At 52.4% G+C, this 21629-nt stretch overlaps 1 protein-coding gene across 2 annotated transcripts; it reads right to left on the bottom strand.

The window, feature by feature from the left end:
* Window positions 1-59: 59 nt before the first annotated feature.
* Window positions 60-19874, bottom strand: Tead2 (TEA domain transcription factor 2). 2 transcript variants are annotated; one of them, XM_057761094.1, is made up of 12 exons: window positions 19840-19874; window positions 18201-18438; window positions 17510-17574; window positions 15465-15527; window positions 13522-13629; window positions 13367-13425; window positions 10224-10288; window positions 7870-8012; window positions 4786-4959; window positions 1802-1963; window positions 858-1010; window positions 60-299 (listed from the first exon to the last, which is right to left on the bottom strand). In XM_057761094.1, exons 2-12 carry the CDS (start codon window positions 18430-18432, stop codon window positions 186-188), a joined length of 1338 nt encoding a protein of 445 aa, XP_057617077.1. In that variant the 5' UTR covers window positions 18433-18438; window positions 19840-19874; the 3' UTR covers window positions 60-185. The 2 variants fall into 2 exon arrangements, with proteins under 2 accessions (XP_057617077.1, XP_057617078.1); XM_057761095.1 differs by lacking the exon at window positions 19840-19874 and adding an exon at window positions 19761-19808.
* Window positions 19875-21629: the final 1755 nt, after the last annotated feature.

The raw sequence follows: 21629 nt of genomic DNA, 5'->3' as shown, positions 1-21629 counted from the left end.
TGAGGTCAGCTCATTCAGCTCAACAAGTTTTGGGGTTCCCCTCTAATAGGAGCCAGCCCCCCTTGCTCAAGCTTGAAATCAGGCCTCTTTATCATGGCCCTCTCTCCGATTGAGGGGTACAGGGAAAGCCAAAGCCTCCTTCCTAGGAAGGGAGTATTCTGAGGACAACCATCAGCGGGGCCCCATCAGTCCCTGACCAGGCGGTAGATATGGTGTTGGGCTCCGTGTTCACTGGTGGAGACCTCAAAGACGTAGGCAGTGCACAGCAGCAATTCCTGAGTGTCCCTGTTGGTCACCACCTGCCGGGAGAACAGGCTCATGCTGTGGTGGGGTGGGGTGGGGTGGGAGTCTGGGGGGGGCTGCCCTGCCCGCCCCTGTATGTCACCCGGAGGATGGTGACGTTCTCCTGCCCCTGTATGTCACCCGGAGGATGGTGACGTTCTCCTGCCCCTGTATGTCACCCGGAGGATAGTGACGTTCTCCTGCCTGCCCCTGTATGTCACCTGGAGGATGGTGACGTTCTCCTGCCCGCCCCTGTATGTCACCTGGAGGACGGTGACGTTCTCCTGCCCACCCCTGTATGTCACCGGGAGCATGGTGACGTTCTCCTGCCCCTGTATGTCACCCAGAGGATGGTGACGTTCTCCTGCCCCTGTATGTCACCCAGAGGATGGTGACGTTCTCCTGCCCCTGTATGTCACCTGGAGGATGGTGATGTTCTCCTGCCCCTGTATGTCACCCGGAGGATGGTGACGTTCTCCTGCCCCTGTATGTCACCTGGAGGATGGTGACGTTCTCCTGCCCCTGTATGTCACCCGGAAGATGGTGACGTTCTCCTGCCTGCCCCAGCATGTCACCTGGAGGATGGTGAAGTTCTCCAAGACACTGTTCATCATGTAGCGCTCGGGCAGCTGCCGCAGCTTGTGCAGGAAGTTAACCAGGTACTCACACATGGGGGAGCGCATCAGGCGGTACACAAAGCGCCCATCCTCCAGCTGGGCCCGCTCTGTCTGGGAGTGGGAAGCACAGTGGCCACCCTAAGAACCAACCAGAGTTCCCCCAGCACCCCACCTTTAATGACCGGGGCCTCTGAACCTGCAAACTAGGAACCTTGCATCTCCTCAGAGTCACAGTCTGAGACCTCAGTGACCGCCAAACACCCCAATACCATCTCCAGACTGTGCCTGAGTCCCCAAGTCCTCCAGTCCCTCCTCACTCCAGATTCCTAGCACACCCTTAAGATCCTTTTTCATCTTGTAGATTCGATCTCTAGACCTTTCAACCCTTGAAATGAGCCCTCATTGTGACTTTTAGTTGCTTATTCCTGGTTTGTTTGAGACAGGGTCTCGTAGGCCAGGCCAGCCTGGAACTCCCTACGTAGCTGAGGATAAACTTGAAACTCCTGATGAGTGGTCCACATGGTACAAGACAAGCATTCTATCAACTAAACTACACCCTCAGCCTTCTGTGGAGTTAGTTCCTAGCACATGCACTGAGCCACCAGAGAGGTTGGGATGGCCCTCCCTCACCCCGCCTGCCCACCAGAGAGGTTGGGATGGCCCTCCCTCACCCCGCCTGCCCACCAGAGAGGTTGTGATGGCCCTCCCTCACCCCGCCTGCCCACCAGAGAGGTTGGGATGGCCCTCCCTCACCCTGCCTGCCCACCAGAGAGGTTGGGATGGCCCTCCCTCACCCCGCCTGCCCACCAGAGAGGTTGGGATGGCCCTCCCTCACTCTGCCTGCCCACATGCCTGTGACTGCTTACTCCGGATGCAGGCTGTGCTCTAGCCCAGGGCCTCACCTCCACTTTCTCCACCACTTGCTTGCCAAAGGAGCAGACCTTGGAGGAGCAGGTAAGTGTCATGAGCTCCCGGCTCTCATACTGGCTGCTCACTCCATAGAAGCCACCACTGCCTCCACTGGTCCCTGCCTCTTCACCACTTGGGCCCCAATTCAGGTCCGCCTGAAAGACAAGATGAGGGAAATCCGACAAATCCGGACCTCCAGGCTCCCCGAGCTGCACCCACTTGCTTCCCCCCACACACACCCCGTGTCAGCTTCCAAAGTCCCCGGGTCGGCATGAGCAGAAGACCCACCCACCGTTCCAGGAAGACTAGAGATGGAGGGTGTTAGGGATAGGATTTCCAGGTGTGTGACTTTTTTTTTATGCTGCATTTGATTAACTGTGAAGCTGTGATGCTTTGTCTGTCTAAAACACCTGATGGTCCAAATAAAGAGCTGAACGTCCAACAGCGAGACAGGAGCAAGGGTAGGCAGGCTAGCAGGAAGAGAGTATAAACAGAAGGAGAACTGGGGAAGGAAAAGGAACCAAAGAGGAGAAGAGGACACCAGGGACCAGCCACACAACTATACAGCAAGCCACGGAGAAAGAAATAAAGAAAGGTATACAGAAATAGAGAAAGATAAAAGCCCAGAGGCAAAATGTAGTTGGGATAATTTAAGAAAAGCTGGCCAAAAAAACAAGCCAAGCTAAGGCCGGGCAATCATAACTAAGAACAAGCCTCTGTGTGTGATTTATTTGGGAGCTGGGTAGCGGGCACCCTCAAAGAAAGAGCTTAACATCATACAACAGTAGGGGCCCCAGAATAGTCCTGACTCTCACTATCTAGGAACCCAGGAGCCAGAAAACCCAACTTTTTTGCCCGAAAGCTCCTAGCTCTAGAGTTCAGTCCAGGCATAACAGTGCAAGCTTATAATGCTAGCACTTGGGAGGCTGATGCAGGAGGATTGTGAGTTTGAGACAAGCATGATCTACACACAGAGAAACCATGTCTCTAAAATGGAAACAAAAGAAGTGGCTGGGGTTTAAGACAAAGAAAATGAAAATAAGAAAAAAAGAAAAGGACTTTAGCCTCTGACAAGGGCTGAGTTACGAGCAGGCAAGTTACCCGCAGCAACTGATCAGAGTTCCATATCCTCCTGCAACCTCCCACCTTCCCATCTCTCACCTGCAAAAGCAAGTGGTTTGACTCCCCACTATCAGCAGAACCAGGCTCCTCCCCTTCCCGCCCATCCTCAGGAATGCACCTGTACCTGTCACCCCAATGTCAGTCAGGCAGATGTGGCCTGACTTTAGCTGCAGCTCTTTTGCCAGGACACTCACCTCAGAGGCCTGACTCCACCTGCTACCTCAGCAACAGGGCATTTTGATGCAGGGCAAATCCCTATGCCCGTGGCCATGGTGGCCTACAGCTGGAACCCCAGCATTTGGGAGGCTGAGGCAAGGGGACTGCTGGTTGGAGGTCAGCCTAGGCTATAACGTGAAGGGGAGTCTGTCTCAAAAGGCCTCAGCCACGTGTGGTGGTGCATACCTTTAATCCCAGCACACAGAGGCAGGTGGATTTCTGGACTTCAAGGCCAACCTGGTCTACCAAGTGAGTTCCAGAACAGCCAGGGAGGAAGGCCTTGGCAGCCCCCCACGCCATCAGGAGCCAGGCTTCAGACAGCCGGAGGAGCCTCTGAAGCCTATGGTCAGTCTGCAGCAGCCCACTTAGAGCTCTAGCAGGCCTCCCCACAGAAAGCTTAGGGGTTTTGTTGTTTTTGTCTTTTTCCAGGATTGATTTACTTTTATTTTATATGCATGAATGTTCAGCTGCACGTATGTCTCAGCAACACACATGTGCAATACTATCAGAGGCCAGAAGAGTTCCTCTGGAACTAGGATTACAGATACATGATGGTGCTGAGAATTGAACCCGGGTCCTCTGGAAGAGCATCCAGGGCCCTTACCTGCCTCTACCTCCCAAGTGCTGGGATTAAAGGTGTGCACCACCACTGCCTGGCCCTTTACTTACTTTTTGTTTGGTTTGGTTTGAGCTAAAGTCCCCCTAAATAGTTCAAGCTGTCCTTGAACTCTGTATTCTCCTGCCTCAGATTCTTGAGGACTGGAATGACAGGCATATACCATAATACAAGGCTCAAAAACTCTACAGCCAGACACCCAGGGAAACCAAACTGACTGAAACCCCCTGTGGACTTCCTTTCAGGACCAGACACCCTCATCAGTGCCAGTCATGCAACCGGACACCACACCAGACAGCTGGCTACGGACAGCCCTCCATGTCCCCACAATCTGCTCCACTCAGCGCCATCATAGAGCAGGCCTTAGGAAGCACTGCATTCGACCGACATACTCCCCCAGATAGTGTTTTATTATAGAATATTAGTTTAAGGTGTGCCACATTCATTTATGCTGTGGAATAGTTGTGTGATGATGCAAAGATGTGCTGCAATTCTTTATGTTGCATTTGTTTAATTCTGTGCAGCTGTTACTTTGCCTGTCCAAAACACCTGATTGGTCTAATAAAGAGCTGAACGGCCAATAGCAAGGCAGGAGCAAGGATAGGTGGGGCTGGCAGGCAGAGAATAAATAAGAGAACTCTGAGAGGAGAGAGTCAAGGAACACTAAAAGGAAGCGAGAAGGACATCGGGGTCAGCTACCCAGCCATCCAGCCAGTCGCAGAGTCAGAGTGAAAGTCAGATATACAGAAGTAAGAGAAGGAAAAGCCAGAGGTGTAAGGTTGATGGGATCATTTAAGTTAGAAAAGCTGGCTAAAAACAAACCACGCTAGGGTGAGACATTCATAAATAATACTCCGTGTGTGATTTATTGGGAGCTGGGTAGCAGGCTCCTCAAAGAGCAAAGAATAAAGAGTAAAACAAAACCCAACAGTTACAGTGTTTGTTTTGTCTCTGAAGGGTGGCCCAGGCAGACCCAAGACCCTCCTTGTGCCCGACTGATAGAGCCATGACAGGAGCACTCACCCAGAACTTGACCAGGAAGAAGGCATGGGGTGGCCCTCGGTCATACAGCTCCCGGAGGCCACCCTTTTTCTCGGGGAACTTGTCATAGATCTGTCGCACGTCCACACTCTCCAGGGGTGGCGCTCCAGGACTGGGGCACTGCTGACTGATGTGGACAAACAGATGCCTCTGGAACTGCGACACAGGGTGAGGGGACATGAGCTAGACCCACATGCAGCCCGGTGGCCCCAGCAGTCTGACCCAATCTGCTCACAGCTCGTCATCTCCCATTCTCCAGCCTAACCTCTCCGACATTCTCCATCCCTCACACAGCTCCAGAGCTGACTCAGTTCCCAGAACCCAGCGCCTGTCCTCCTCTCTGCAAGGTTGCCACCTCCCACCGTATTTTGTCACTAATTTCCTTGAAAATTCCATTTCTGTTCCTGAAATTTACAATGTGGCACCCAGCAAACTCTTCTGTAACCCTCAAAGCCCAGCTCACACGTGTCCTTTACAGGGAAGACTTCACTAGCCCCCCAGGGGGATCACCCTCTATACACACAAGAACTAGACATCCTGTAGAATATTAGGTAAAGATGTGTTACATTTGTCCATGCTGTGGAATATTTGTTTAAAGATGCAAAGATGTGCTGCGTTCTTTTATGTTGCATTTAACTCTGTGACCCTGTGTTCCTTTGCTGTCTAAAACACTTGATTGGTCTAAGAAAGAGCTGAACGGCCCTATTAGCTAGGCAGGAGGGAGGATGGGCGGAGCTCGTAGGCAGAGACCTGGGAGGAGAAGACCAAGGACCAAGAGCAGTAAGAGGAGGGACTGGGGCCGCCATCCAGCCATGGAGTAGGAAGTAAAGGGAGGCATAGAGAAAGGTAAAAGCCAAGAGGCAAGAGGCAGACGAGATAATTTAAGAAAAGCTGGCTAGAAACAAGCCACACTGAGGCTAGGCATTCATAAGAAAGAATAAGTCGCCATGATTTTACTTGAGAGCTGGGTGGCCCCAAAAAGTAAGAGAGTCAACAACACTAGACAAGCTGGTTGTATAGTCCTGGGGCTAAAAGACCACCAAGTCCCTAAGCTTGCTGGCTGGATGGCGGCCCCCTTGTCCTCCTCTCTTACTTTCTTGGTCCTTGATCTTCTCTCTCCTCCCAGATCTCTCCTACTTATTCTCTCCGCCTGGCAGCCCTGCCGCTCTCCTGCTAGCTATTAGTCATTCAGCTTTTTATACCAATCAGATATTTTAGACAGAATTCAGTCTACTATAGAGAAGGGAAGCATAAAATCAACCTACAGACAACAGAAATGTCGGGAATAATTTATGTTATGAAAAATATGCTGGCAAGTATAGAAAAAGACTCAGAAGTGATAGTGTGTGACCCAGGTATGCAGCTTCAGGGGACCAGATGCTTCTTTCTCTTCTGGCCTCTTTGGGCACCTTGCAACATACACAGACACTTAAAACCCCAATAAAAAGATGGCACATGGTATTTTTCTAGGAGACGGCTTGGGAAAGTCTCATGAGAAAATTTAGCCAGAGCCACTCACAGTAAGACCCAGAGATGGCCCTTACCAGACTGTGGGGAAGGCAAGCAGGAAGGTGCTGAGGCCGCAGGGGCCACGGTAAGTTCACAGGCAAGAGACCGCAGGAACAGAGTTCATATGGCATAGGCATCTGTAAGCAGCTGAAGGGCTTCAGCTTGTGCCAAGTGGATGCAAGGAGGTGCTTCAGTTTGGCTGTGGGCATTTTGTTTGGTTTTCTTTTTGGTTTTCACTTTTTGTTTGAGGTTTTGTTTTTATTGCTGCAGTCCATTTGTTTCGCACTGGGGTCTCACTCTGTAATTCTGCTGGCCTGGAACTCAGTGTTGCCTGCCTCTGCCTCACAAGTGATGGATTAAAGATGTGTGCCCCCACACCCGGCTCCTCTTCCTGGTTTTGGGGATAGGGTAACTTTCTGTAGCCCATGCTGACTTTGAAGTCACTCTCAGAGATTCTCATGCCTCTGCCTCCTGAGTGCTGGGATTAAAGGCACACGCTGCCTTGCCGGCTTGTGTTGTCTTGTTGAGACAGTATCTTGTGTGTCCCTGTTTGACCTCAGAACTCCCAGTGTGAAGAGGATGATTTTCTGACCGCCCTACCCCCACCTGTAAGGTGTTGAGACTGCATGCGTGCACCACCACACCCAGTATACGCAGCCCTGGGGCTGGAAGCCAGAGCTTCACACAGGCTTCCACTCTCCCGAGTTAAATCCCAGGCTTCAGGCTGACTTCTGAGCCCAAAGCAATGCTCCTCCAGGCTCCGGGGCTCTGGGATCACAGACTTCTCAGCAGCATCGCCCTGTTTAGAAACCTTGAAAGCCTGGTGAATGGCATTAGTGTGGGTGCAGACACTGCATGCAGTGAACATGCATCTCCCAGGCCTCTGCACTTGGGCGTGAGCGCATGACTAAGGTCTGGCCAATGGCAAGTGAACAACAGGCCCATAAAATCTCTCTCTCCCTCCGCCTGCTGGCTGGATTCCGAGAGCCCAGAAAATTCTGTAACGCTAGAAATGGCAAGGCCCAAGTCCTACATCGCTGGGGTAGCACTTCTGCTCAGCCCACTGCTGGGAACACACATGAAAAGCTGGCGCTGTGGTGCACACTCGCCATAGCAGCCCTCAGGGAGCTGAGCTGGAAAGAAACAGGAAGTTCAAGGCCTGAGCTACAGAGTGAGACCCACCTTAACAATAAAGAAACCAGAGAAGCAAAACTATGGCTCCTTCCAGGCTATTAGGTGAATGACTGAATACCCTGTGTTCGATTCCCCAGACCACCATAATAACAGGCTTGGCAACACGGGCCTACAATTTCAGTCCCGTTGAGCAGACTAGTTTATTTATCCCCTGGCTCACTGCTTAGCCAGCCTGGGCTACTGGGTAAACTCAAGCCCAATCTCAAAACACAAGGTAGACACACCTCAGGCTGGCATCTGGGGACGGATGCACTCGCACATGCAGGCAAGCATGCACACACACGCACGGACGACAGCTGCTGTCTTCTGTCCTGCCCTTTTCCAATCCAGCATCACCCAGCAACTGCCGCAGGTTTCACTCACCGAGTCAACTGCGCCCGGTGGTTCCACAAAGGCTGAGAACTCTACCAGCTGCAGGCGGGCAGTGCCCAGGGCCCGAGCCTGCCAGGCTGGGGGAGATGGAGCAGGCGGGGGCAGGGGTGAGAGGGCTGGGGGCGGCTCATACCCTTGAAAGAGAAGAAAGAATTGCTCACAACAGGCTGTGTCCTTGGCCACCTCCACTTAGAGTTATGGACAGGGATGGAGAGGCGGCCTTTCCCCAGCACGACCTTGGAATAGCACACAGCACCCTAGGGCTTGGGAAGTGAAGGCGGAGCGTGAGTTCAAAGTCATACTCAGCCTCAAAGCAAGTTCCATCCTGGGATACAGGAGGCTGCCTCAAAAAAGGATAAGGTGGCCGGGCGGTGGTGGCGCACGCCTTTAATCCCAGCACTCGGGAGGCAGAGGCAGGCGGATCTCTGTGAGTTCGAGACCAGCCTGGTCTACAAGAGCTAGTTCCAGGACAGGCTCCACAACCACAGAGAAACCCTGTCTTGAAAAACCAAAAAAAAAAAAAAAAAAAAAAAAAAAAAAGGATAAGGTGAAGGTACCGGATAGATGGCTCATATAGCCCTTGCCACTGTGTCAGGAAATCTACCAAATAATAATTCAAGAGATAAAATTTAAGAAAGCTTTTGGACCTGACCAAGTCTGACTTGCAAGGGACATGGCAGAGAAGCAGCAGCCACGTCGGCACAATGGGGCGGAGGCAACTCCAGAGGCACCTGGCCTGAATGCCAGAGCTGGACCTTGCATCAACTGGAATCAGTAAGCCTTTACTTTTTCTTGTTTTAATTTGGATAGTTTGCTATGTTGTAGAGTGTTTAACTAAGCAAAAATGTTAATTTGTTTATGCTGCATTTGTTTAACTATTTAAAGATGTATTGCATTTGGTTTAATTAAATAAAATTAACCTAGGCACAGAGAGACGGGGCTAGCAGCTAGTTGGCAGGAAGTAGCAGGAAGGAGCTGAGCATGGGTTTTTTAGTTGGGGTGGTACGGAAGAGTGGTTTCCTGGGACGCCAACTGAGAAAGTCAGCTGCGACTCTAACTTTCTGAGTTTGCAGGTTTTCACCCTAGCCTTTGAATCTTGAATTTTATAAGAATGTAGAGATTTAAGCCAGGCGATGGCGGCTCACGCCTTTAATCCCAGCACTCAGGAGGCAGAGGCAGGCGGATCTCTGTGAGTTCGAGACCACCCTGGTCTACAAAGCTAGTTCTAGGACATGCTCCAAAGCCACAGAGAAACCCTGTCTCGAAAAACCAAAAAAAAAAAAAAGAATGTAGAGATTTAGTTCAGGCTACCATTAGCAGCAGCAGAGCCATTGTAGGGGGAGGGGGACAGAATTCCCCTTAGTGGCCGGGTAGCTAGCAGTGTAAAGCACATCGCCATCTTCAGAAAGCAGCACTGCCGCTTGGAGCCGGTGGCATTTTTAACTGTGTGGTGGTCTGCGTGAGCTGTGCTGTGGTCTGCGTGCTGTGTGGTAGGTTTAGGAGGTATGGCCTTGCCACTGGGAGGGGGGCTGGCACTTTCAATTTTTATTTATTTAGTATGTATACAATGTTCTGTCTGTGTGTATGCCTGCAGGCCAGAAGAGGGCGCCAGACCCCATTACAGATGGTTGTGAGCCACCATGTGGTTGCTGGGAATTGAACTCAGGACCTTTGGAAGAGCAGGCAATGTTCTTAACCTCTGAGCCATCTCTCCAGCCCCATGGCACTTTCAAAGCCATATACCATTCCTAGTTTGTGCTCCTTTAAGTGTGTGGTTTAAGATGTGAGCCCACAGGCTGGGCGCAGTGGCATGTGCCTTTAGTCACCGCAATGGGAGCGTTCCAGGCCAGCCTGGTCTACAGAGCGAGTGCTAGAACAGAAAAGCCCTGCCTCAAAAGAATAAATAACTAAATACGAGTTGTGAGCCTTCAGCTTCTTGTTCCTGCCACCACACTTCCACTTGGCTATCACAGATGGCCCAAACCGAGGGGGTAAGAACTCTTTCACTAATCCCTGTGGCCATTCCGTGGTCAAACTGGTGTAGAATTCTGGGCTATTGGTAGAGCTACATGGAGAAGAAGCTGCCACTGAGGAAAAGATGGAAGCAGTCCCTAATGTTCAGGCTGGGCTGCTAGATCAGCCATGCCTGAAGCCGCCATTCTGGCCTTGGATTTCTTTCTTCCTCCTCCTCCCCCTCCTCCCCCTCCTCCTCCTCCTCCTCCTCCTCATCTTGTTTCAGCAAATTTAAGTTTAAACCACTCGGTTGTACACAGTTGAGAAAAAAGTGAAAAAATTGCTGTTGGGATCAGGAACAGAAAGACGGGATCAGGGAAGCAGGTTCTCACCTGGTAGGTCGGTGGATGGGGGAGTCAGTGACACGGAGAACGGTGTCTGAGAGAAAGGCTTCACGCTGCAGGACAAAGGGAACCTGTGAGTGTGGTCAACAGTGCTGTCTGGAGCAGCCATCATGATCATGATGACTGCTCCTCGTGTTTTTCACACGTGACTGAGGTCAGTGTCAACTGACCCCCCTAAAGCCACACAGCCAGGGCGCCATCAAGCCTACACTCCAACCCCAGTCATTCCCAACCACGAGGGCTAGAACTGAACCTAGTGATTCAAGTATGCTATGCATGTGCTGCACAGAGTAACATCCCCCTCTTCAGGGATCCTAGCAGGGCTCTATCCTGTGCCACACCCCAGCCCTCACTGGGGGACTCTAGACAGAGGCTCTACCATTGAGCTGCACCCCAGTTCCTGGGTTTTGCTGCAGGGTCTTGCAGTGTAGCCTAGGCTTGCCTGGAACTCGAGATCCTTCTGCCTCAACCTCTGGAATGCTGGGATAACAGGAAAGAGCCACTACACCTGTTCCACACGATGGAAATGTCCCACCTCTGTGCTGTCCCAAGGTGGTGGATTGCCACTTAGCACTAGTCAAGCCTGAAGAATGGAACTTTTCATGTAAATTTGATTCTTCTGTTTTTGAAACGGACTTATTATGTAGGCTGTCCTAGAACTCACAGAGACCCACCTCCCTGTCTCCCAGGGCATGGAACGCATGTGTAACCATGCTCAGCTGTAAATTTAGTCAATTCTAGTTTAACTGGTGACTCATAAATAATCACTGTAGATTCACACTCCAGAGGTCAGAGAGGTCAAGGGTCAATAGACCAAGATGAATAAGACAAACCCCAGGGACCTTCCCATTGGAATCCCAGGGCCTCTTCTTCCCAGCTCTCAATGGATTTCCCACAACGCCATGATCTCCTGTCACCTGGCCATCACTCACATGTCAGCTCCTCAGGAAGACCCCCCTAGCCTTCTAAAGCAGATGGTGGCACAGTCAACATCACAGAAATTAGGGGGCGGAGGCAGGAGCATCTAGACTGGGCTACAGAGCTGAGATCCTGTACCAAATAAATAAAAAAAGCAGACCCTTGAGGCTAGAGATGGACCCCAGTGGTAGAACATTTGACTAGCAAGCACAGAGCCCTGGAACCCAATTCTATAGATCTATGTGATACACATGTTACATGCATATATGTGTGTATATATACATACATACATATATACACATGTTACACACATATATATTTCCCCTCTTTCTCTCTTTACACATTCCAGGTCCAGGAATTTACAGCTTCCTGCTTTATTCCTCAAAAAGCGCACGCCCAGACACTATGTAGGTATTTAATATCAAGCGGTGTCCCCTGTCATTGCGGAGGCTCGCCTCTGTTTCCTGCCTGAGCCTTACACGGGTTGTTTATCTCTGTGAGCCTTACACGTGTTGTTTATCTGCCTAGAATATTCCTACCCCCACCTTTCGCCTGGCTAAACCCTACTAACCTCAGAGAAAACCCCAGAACTTTCTCCCTCACCAGAAAACCCCCGGTGGTTCCTCACAACGCTGCACACTTCCACTGTGTATGCCTGAAACCGAGGGCCTAATTAGCACTGGTCTCCCCCAGCGCCCAGCCACCCTGCTCTGCAGCGCACCTGCAGTCCCCGCAGCCCCTAGGGACTCGGTGGCTGGACCCCACAGCCTGTCATCTTATTCTCTGATAATACAAACCTGGTGCTGGACCCCACAACCTGTCATCTTTTATTCTCTGATAATACAAACCTGGTGCTGGACCCCACAACCTGTCATCTTACTCTCTGATAATACAAACCTGGTAGCTGGACCCCACAACCTGTCATCTTTTATTCTCTGATAATACAAAACTCCTATGTTGCCCTTACACAGCCAGGCTGCACCACCAGCATCCAGCCAGGCTACACTGGTTCCAGGCTGCACTACCAGCATTTCATCCAGCCAGGCTACGCTGGTCCCAGGCTGCACCACCAGCATTTCATCCAGCCAGGCTATGCTGGTTCCAGGCTGCACCACCAGCATTTCATCCAGCCAGGCTACGCTGGTTCCAGGCTGCACCACCAGCATTTCATCCAGCCAGGCTGAGCTGGTCCTAGAGCTCCTTTTTCTTTTTTGGTTTTTCGAGACAAGGTTTCACTGTAGCTGTGAAGCTATCCTGAACTAGCTCTTATAGTCCAGGCTGGCCTTAAACTCAAGAGATCTACCTGCCTCTGCCTCCCGAGTGCTAAGATTAAAGATGTGCACCACCACTGCCCAGCTGGGCTCCTTTTTCTACAACATATCTGGTTATCCTCAGTGCCCAGGGAGTCTCCAGATACCTGAGACTCGTGTTCTCCCCACAATGAAAGAATACAGTAGCCCCTTCCCCACCCTTAGCCCTCGTGCCTGCCACCTCGGGGGTCTGGACGTCTTCACAAGCATTTTAACGGCCCTTCCCAGAAGTATCTTGGTCTATAACTGCCCTCCCATGATCCTCTGAGACCCACTCATCCTTCCCAGAAGCCTCTAGGTCTATTATTGTCTTCCCACAAGCGTTTTGGGAACCCTTCATCTGTCCTTGAGCCTTGGGAAGTCCCCCTTCTCCTAATACTTAGCAGTCCTCTATCTCTCCAAGGAACCTTAGGACTTCCTCCCCAAAAGCTTCTGGGCCTTCTCCCTTCCAGGACCACCTGTATCCATAACTGTCTTCCCCAAGACTTTACGGCTTCCTTTGTCCTCTGGGTCTACAATTGCCTTCCCATGATCCTTTGGGTCCCCTACATTCCTCCAAGGTGATCCTTTGGGACCCATTCAATCCTTCCCAGGGGAACTTCAGCAAACCACTGCCTTCCCCTGACGCTTTAGAATTCCCATGCTCCTCCAGTAGCCTTTGGGCCTTACATCTGCCTTGCCATGAGCCTCTAGGACTGATGTTCTCACTTAGGAGCCATTTTTTCCATGCACCCCTTTTCAGAGAGGAGGCCCTAAGCATAGAAGGGGGCATCCCCAGCAAGACCCTAGCCAGCAAAGTGCAGGGCTAGACTTCAAAGTCATCAGGCATGGCTCCAGAATCTATGTCCAAAATGGATGTAGGTGGGAGGGAAAGGGGAAGTGCAGGGGACACAAAGTACTCACTCTGGAACATTCCACGGTGGCCCAGAGTTCCCGGACCAGAACTGGAAAAGCTCAGTGGTCTAGGAGGAGACACAAATAATGGTCAGATATCCCCTGCTGGCCATTCTAGCCCCATCCTTCCATCCCAGACCTCCACAGTTCCCAACCCAGGCCACCTGAGGGCCAGAAGGACCCAGCTTGGCCTGGAGGGACGGTGCAGAGATGAGCTGTGCCGAAGACATGGTAGCCATCGTCTGGAAGGCCTTGTCCTTGGAGACTTGGTCCTGGGGAAAGGTTGAGGCCCAAGTTAGCGGGAGTTCTAGTCAGGATAGCCAGTGTGGAATAATGTCAGGCTGTGTAGGAGACGAAGGCATGGAGCTGTGACAGGGTCCCCACCTACACTTTCTGCCCCTGCTGGCCTCCTCAGAAAGGGCGGTGTGGGAGGTACAGAGGTGTGAAGAGGGGCAAGGGGACTTACCACACTCAGAGTCTGACCCAGGGTGGAACACGCCCTGAGTCAGCCTGGCAGAGGCGAATGGGGGCTGTGCACAGAGCAGGATGCGCCTTACCTCAGAGGGAGAAAGGTTCACAAGCCCAGGATAAGATACTAACGGGTTTTCTAAGTCAAGAAAGGGCTAGACATAGTGTTTCCGCATGCCCAGGCTACAGGAAATGAGACTTCCAAAATCCCCTGGGAACAGGAAGGGGCTGTTTTGTATTCCAGACAGAACACAGAGGGGACTAAGAAAGTACAGAAAGATTGGAACCTCAGGGATGCAGACCTACAGAAAAGGGAAGGAGCACTTCCAAGTAAAAGAACAGGAAGTAAGTCGGCAGTGGTGGTGCACACCCCAAATCCCAGCACTCAGGAGGCAGAGGCAAGAGGAGCTATGAGTTTGGGGCCAGTCTTGTCTATAGAGCGAGTTCCAGGACAGCCAGGACAGCTAAAGCTACACAGAGACACTCTCTCAAAAGAAAACAAAAACAAAACAGGAAATAATCTAGGCTAAAAGAAAAGAAATTGTATACAAAGCAACAGGGATGAGGATTCAGGCTGGAGGGCACAGGGCGCTCACAGCAGCGTGGACAGAGTAGATAGTACAATCCCTCACAGAAAACACACGTGAAGGCTAAGGGAGGCAAGGATGGACCAGAGAAACAAAAAGGAAAAGAAATGAGACCAGCAGGGACAGAGAGAGGAAGGGGCTCTCGCAGATAGAGACCAGCAGGGACAGAGAGAGGAAGGGGCTCTCGCAGACAGAGACCAGCAGGGACAGAGAGAGGAAGGGGCTCTCGCAGATAGAGACCAGCAGGGATGGAGAGAGGAAGGGGCTCTCGCAGATAGAGACCAGCAGGGACAGAGAGAGGAAGGGGCTCTCGCAGACAGAGACCAGCAGGGACGGAGAGAGGAAGGGGCTCTCACAGACAGAGACCAGCAGGGACAGAGAGAGGAAGGGGCTCTCGCCGAAACCAGCAGGGATGGAGAGAGGAAGGGGCTCTCGCAGACAGAGACCAGCAGGGACGGAGAGGGGAAGGGGCTCTCGCAGAGACCAGCAGGGACAGAGAGGGGAAGGGGCTCTCGCAGAGACCAGCAGGGACAGAGAGGGGAAGGGGCTCTCGTAGAGACCAGCAGGGACAGAGAGAGGAAGGGGCTCTCGCAGACAGAGACCAGCCAGCAGGATCGGAGGGAGGAAGGGGCTCTCGCAGACAGAGACATCCTATAAGATACAGGAGTCATACAAACCTCTGCTTGATAAGCAGACCTGCACCTGCAGGTCAGGCCACTCCCTCAGGGTCCCTGGTCCCAATGGAGTTCTCTGTCTCCCCATTCCCTCCGTGTGGTGTGTGTGCCTGTCTGTCTGTCTGTCTCTGGATCTCTATCTCCCCATTCCCTCCGTGTGGTGTGTCTGTCTGTCTCTCCGTCTCTGGATCTCTATCTGCTCCCACACCATGTGTATGTGCCCATCCCATCTCTCTGGGTCTCCCAACGTGTCTCTGAATCTGTGTCCTCTTCTCAAATGGAATCTCTTATTCTGTACCTCCCCTTTGCCTTCTCTCCCTCCCCGCTCCCTCCCTCCCCCTCTCCCTGCCCAGCCTCTCTACCTTCCATTAGCCTTACCTTCAGCTTGGACTGAATTTCTCTCGATTTCCTTCTAGCCAAAACCTGGATGTGACTCGAGACCTGGAGGGATGAGAAGTAGGTTGAGCACAGGCCACGCCCCCCTCGTCCCTGTGGCTGTTCACGCTGTTCCTCCACAGGTGGGCACAGCCATTTGCAGGAGTAGAAGGGCAGCCTCCACGCCGATCCTCCAGGCCCAGGCCCCTCCTGTCCTTCCTTCTTGGCTTTCAGTCTCTCTCTCTGAGCCCCTTTTTAATAACCCTCCTACAGAAATCAGCTCTGACAAGATGGCTTAGCAGGGAAAGGCACTTGGCACCAAACCTAATGCCTGAAGCTCCTCCCCTGAGGCCTACATGACGGAAGAAGAGAACCAACTCCTGAATGTTGTCTTCTGATTTCTGCATGTGTACATGGCACATGGTTACACACAGACATACACACTAAAAAAAGTGTACTTAAGGGGGCCGGAAAGATGGCTCAGAGGTTAAGAGCACTGACTGCTCTTCCAGAGATACTGAGTTCAATTCCCAGCAACCACATGGTGGCTCACGACCATCTGTAATGAAATCTGGTGCCCTCTTCTGGTCTGCAGGAATATATGCAGGCAGAACACTGTACACATAATATACATCTTCTTAAAAACATTTTGTATTACATATATATATTGTATACATATATATTACATACATATATATATGGGTTCAAGTGCATCATGGTGCATATGCAGAGGTCATAGGAAAAGCTGTGGGAGTTGGCTCTCCTACCATGTGGGTCCCACGGGTGGAATTCAGGTCAGACTTAGCAGCAAGCCCCTTTACCCACTGAGCCATTTCACAGGCACATAATCTAAATATTTTACAGAAATATCTGACATGCCTACAACACAGGGCATGAAACAGAGGCCAGGGTTCGGTCCACAGAGTTTGCCCTTCATGCATGAGGATGTCAGTTCAATCCATGCAAATTTATAATCCTAGCACTAGAGGGCGCAGCCAGGTATGGGCTGGTACTTGCTGGCTACCCAGGCTGGTCAAATCAGCAAGCTTCAGGCCAGGGAGCGACCCAGTCTCAAAGCAGTGGGCAGCTACTGAGATGAGACCTGAGGTCATCCACGTACCTTCACATGCTCATTCACATATATGCATCAATACCCCCACACACAAGCTTCATGCGCACACATGCCTGGATACCCCCCCACACAAGCTTCATGCACACACATGCCTGGATACCCCCCCCACAAGCTTCATGTGCACACATGCCTGAATACCCCCATACACACAAGCTTCATGCGCACACATGCCTGGATACCCCCCCACACAAGCTTCATGCGCACACATGCCTGGATACCCCCTCCCCACAAGCTTCATGCGCATACATGCCTGGATACCCCCACACATATACAAGCTTCATGCGCACACATGCCTGGATACCCCTACACATATACAAGCTTCATGTGCACACATGCCTGGATACCCCCACACATATACAAGCTTTATGCGCAAACATGCGTGGATATCCCCACACATATACAAGCTGCATGCAAACACATGCATCCATACCGCCCCCTACACACATACACCAATGCTCCCACACATACAGGCTTCACGCACACACATGCATGGATACACCACATACATACAAGCTTCATGCACACACTTGTAGATCCCCCACATACAGGCTTCGCACACACACATGCATGGATACCCACACACACATACAAGCTTCATGCACACACATGCATAGATACCCCCACATACATACAAGCTTCATGCACACACGTGTGGATCCCCCTACACATACAGGCTTCATGCACACATATGTGTCGATCCCCCTACACATACACGCTTCATGCACACATGTGTGGATCCCCCTACACATACACGCTTCATGCACACACAAGCATGGATACACCACACACACATAAGCTTTTGTTTCCTTTTTAATCACATGAACCACATCTGCCTTGAACCTGAACGCGCACATTAAGACGGCCCTCAGGAAGTGCCTGGCCCCAAACCAAAGCCCCAAAGTGTCAGTTTTGAAACCTGCTTGCGAGTTCTCGTCTTCCCTGTCCTCAGCTTGATGTAACGGGCAATGAGTTCATTCCGGCCTGGAGGGGTCAAAATGGAAAAGAGCAAGACTATCAGCAGAACTTCCTGCCAGAGAAGACAAGGATGAGGGCTGAAGTTAGCAAGCCAACAGTCCTTACTCAACTATAGCCAGGCCAGGCTGAGGGACTCCTCAGGGTCACCAGGTCAGTCATATACTAGCTATGTGGCCACTGACAAATCACTTAAGTCTTCTTGTGCCTCAGTTTCCCCTAATCTGCGCAGATTTTTCGAGAGTCTTTCTAAGTCGTGGGAAGGGTACAACCCTCTGTTTTCTCATTTATTTATATATTTTTCTCTTTTCTTTTCTTTTTTGAGACAGGTCTCTCTACATCGCCCTGCCTGTTCTGGAACTCACTATGTAGACCAGGCTGGCCTCAAACTCACAGAGATCTGCCTGTCTCTGCCTCCTCCAGTGCTGGGACTAAAGGCATGTGCCACCACACCTGGCCTCATTTTTATTATTTTGAGCCAGGGTCTACAAAGTCAAGGCGAGCGTAGAGCTCAGAATGTAGCTGTTGGTGACCCTGAATGCTCACGGTGTGTGCCGCCACAGCTGGCTACACTCTGGACACGTTAGTTAGTGTGACTTTCCTCACTGGGGTCAGGGCGGCCACTGGGAACTCACCATACATCTTGCCCTCATCTGACAAGATGATCTTGCGTCGGCCACATGGAGGATATATAGCCAGGGCCTCTTGAAAACTCTGCTCGATGTCGGGGCTCCACACACCCTCTGCATCAGGGCCCCCATCTCCTCCAACACCCTCACTGCCTCCAGTGCCCTCCTCGCTGCCTTCCTCACTGCCCGTCCAGGCCCCGCCATCATCCAGGGGGGCCCCAGTCCGGGGTTCCCCCATCTGGGCCTGCAGAGACAAAGATCAGCAGGTATGTATGGTGTTGCAAGAACACGGCGGGAGCCCTGACTGAGGGAGGAAGTTAAGCCTGGACCTCTGGGTTGAAGCCTCGATCCCTGGGTCTGAGGGAGGAGAGAAACCGAAGCCTGGCACCTGGGAGGCTGTTCTCCCGAGCTCTCGGAGGAACTTGCATTGGGTTGAAGTCACCTGACCACTTCAGAGCGGTGCCTGAGGCCATGTAGACTAAGGCTGCGTCCTGACCACCGATTTTAGGGAAGACCGGAGTCTGATTAGTTGCCCGGAGTGAAAACCTCCAGTCCCACTAAGAAGGAACAGGTGCTAAGAAAGGAGCAGCAGCTGCAGGAAAAGGAGAGGCTGAGTCCAAGATCCAGCGAGAGGGTGGGGCAGAGACCCAGGGACAGAGACCCAGATAGGCACAGAGAAAGGGGCATCGTCATGGGTTTCTGGCTGAGACCAGAAAGTAACCACAGAACCAGGTGGGGCTGGAGCTAGGGCGCCCATCAAGCCTCAGGCATTGGCACTCAGTCGTCCAGCCATCTGGAGGCCAGAACAAAGAGCCCAGGCATCCCCTCCCCCAGTCCCCATAACCCCCACTGTGGGCGGGGCCTGCGTGCAAGCAGCCTCCACGGCCCGCCCCCTCCCCCTGGGCTCCGCTCCAACCCAAGCTCCCGTAGACTTTCCGGAGGCCAGGAACAGGGAAAACTTTTCCCGTACTGTCCGATACCGCCTCCCTTGAGGTTCCATGTCTTCCAGAACTTTCCCAGGCTCCCAAAGTTCTAAGTCCCATCCCTTCCTCTGGACTCTCTACCTGGTGAAGGTTAAGCGAACAAAGACACCACCCCCCAGGCCCAGCCCAGTGTGGTTAGCAGCGTTCAGGACCCAACCCAGCCCACCTCCATGTGGCCAGACAAAGAGACAAACGAGCCGGGCAAGACAGACATCCCTGATGTCGTGCCCTGATCCCCAAGCCTCAGAAGAGCATGTCCGTAGGTCCAAGGGACCTCGTGGCTCTCGTCCGGCCACCCCCGCGCCTGCTCTGCTCCGTGAGAGGGCCACATGCCCACAGGGCGGACACTTGCAGAAAGGATGGCCCGGGAGGCGCGCGCCTCGCACCAACAGGAGAGCTGCGGCCCTGCGCTCCACGTCCTGTGTCCGCCACCCCGAGCGCTCCTCCTGCCGCAGGCCATCCCCAGGCCCCTAACTCCGAGAAAGTTCCAGCGCCACACTATGGCTGTATCCCAACGCAAACTCGGGCCCCCAGGCAGAAAGAGGGCGGCGGGCAATTCCCACGCGGTCCCAGAAACACGCACCTCACCTCATCGCGCGGAACTTCCCACCCCAACTCACACACCCCAAGCAGAATCCCGATTCCCGCCGGCGCCTTCCTACCTCCCGGCCTGGGCAGGGGAGCCGCGGGCGGGCGGGGCAACACAAGGAGAAAGTTGCCGGGAGCTTTGTTTGGGAAAAGTGGGAGGGACCGCAGGGGGGGGCGGGCCCGGCAGCAGGCTCGGGATCCCACCGTGACTCTCGCTGCAAGGTGTTTGCTTTGGGAGTGTGAGGCCATCTAAACACTGGGTGCAAATGTTGGGGTCTCTAGGAAAGGAGGTAGTTATGGGGGCCTGGATTCCTGGCTGTAAGGGAGGAAGCTGGGGCCTGGAGCCCTGGGTTTGAGAGAGGAATATTGGGATCTGGACCCTGGGTATGAGGGAGGACCTGGACTCCGGTGTTCCGGTGTCTGGGGGAGAAGGTGTTGGGCGTTGGGAATTGAAGGAAGAGAGTCGACTCCTAGTTCTGATGGAGGGGGGACGCGACCTAAGTCACGCCGGCGGGAATCGGGATTCTGCTTGGGGTGTGTGAGTTGGGGTGGGAAGTTCCGCGCGATGAGGTGATGTGCGTGTTTCTGGAACTGCGTGGGAATTGCCCGTTGCCCTCTTTCTACCTGGGGGCTCGAGTTTGCGTTATAATGTGTGTTTGAGGATGTGGAATTGGCAAAATAATCTTTACCAATTTTATATGTGTTTTTATTCTTATTCTGTTTCTAGATTTTTAAATTTTATTTATCTGTATGAGCGGTTTTCTACATGTCTGCCAGAGGCCAGAAGAGGGCACTGGATCCCCTGTAAATGGAGTTACAGATAGTTGTGGTCCACCTGTGTGGGTGAGTCAACTAAATCCAGGTCCTCTGGAAGAGCAGCCAGTGCTCTAAACCACTGAGCCATCTCTGCCGTCCCGCGCGCGCGTATCCATGTGTGTGTAACTGGAGATGAAACTCGGAACCCCGAGTCTCACATGTGCTAGGCAGATGTTCCACCGCGGAGCGGTCTTGGTCCAACCTGTTTCTGTCTGATAAGTAAGGTGTTGGGGTGGGTTTGTTTACTTCTGAGAAGAACACAGCTTCCTTGTGAGCCAGAGTCAAGCCTGTTGGGCTGGACCCCCCAGAGTTCCTGAAGATCCAAGGAACTGTAGACTCCTCATTACACTGGCACTAGTGGCTGCCGAATAGAGGCGGACCCTGGGGCCTGGGAGCAAAAGAGTTAGGGTCCTGGGTCTTGCTCTTTTAAATATAAAAGTCTGAGTAAAAATGTTACCACTCATCTATATTCCCAGCGCTTGGGAGGTTGAGGCTGGCCTGGATGTCCCGGTTTGTTTTCTACTGCTGTGAAAACTGCCATGATCAAAGTAACTTGGGGAGTAATGGTGTTATCTAAGATGGCAGTTACAGTTCATCTTGAAAGGAAGTCAGAGCAGGAAGTCAAACCAAGAACCTGGAGGCAGGAGCTGAAGCAGAGGCCGTGAGGAAGTGCTGCTCACTGGCTCCCTTGCTCCGTGACTTGCTCTGCCTCTCTGCACCTGGGAAGGCTGGCCCCTGGGTAGAACCGCCCACAGTGGGCTGGGCCCTTCTCTGCAGACTTGCCTACAGGCCACTTTGATGGGGACATTTCCTAACCAAAGCTCCCTCTTCCCAGACACGAAGAGCTAAGCCCTGTGATGAACTACAGACTTTCCTCTGAGAAAATAGACAAACAGAACCCTCAGAACAACAAAGAAAGCACGGTCAGAGATGGACTTGACTCAAGGAAAAGGCTACCACCACCCTTGTCGACTTGACAGTGGGAAGAACAGCGTCCTGAAAGTTGCCTCCTGACCTCCGCACCGATCCAAGGCCATGTTCCTCTGCA

The sequence above is a fragment of the Chionomys nivalis genome, assembly GCF_950005125.1.
Source record: "Chionomys nivalis chromosome 23 unlocalized genomic scaffold, mChiNiv1.1 SUPER_23_unloc_1, whole genome shotgun sequence".
In the NCBI taxonomy this organism is placed as follows: domain Eukaryota; kingdom Metazoa; phylum Chordata; class Mammalia; order Rodentia; family Cricetidae; genus Chionomys; species Chionomys nivalis.
The sequence above is the reverse complement of the archived record's forward strand: the minus strand, read 5'-3'. Positions and strand labels throughout refer to the sequence as shown.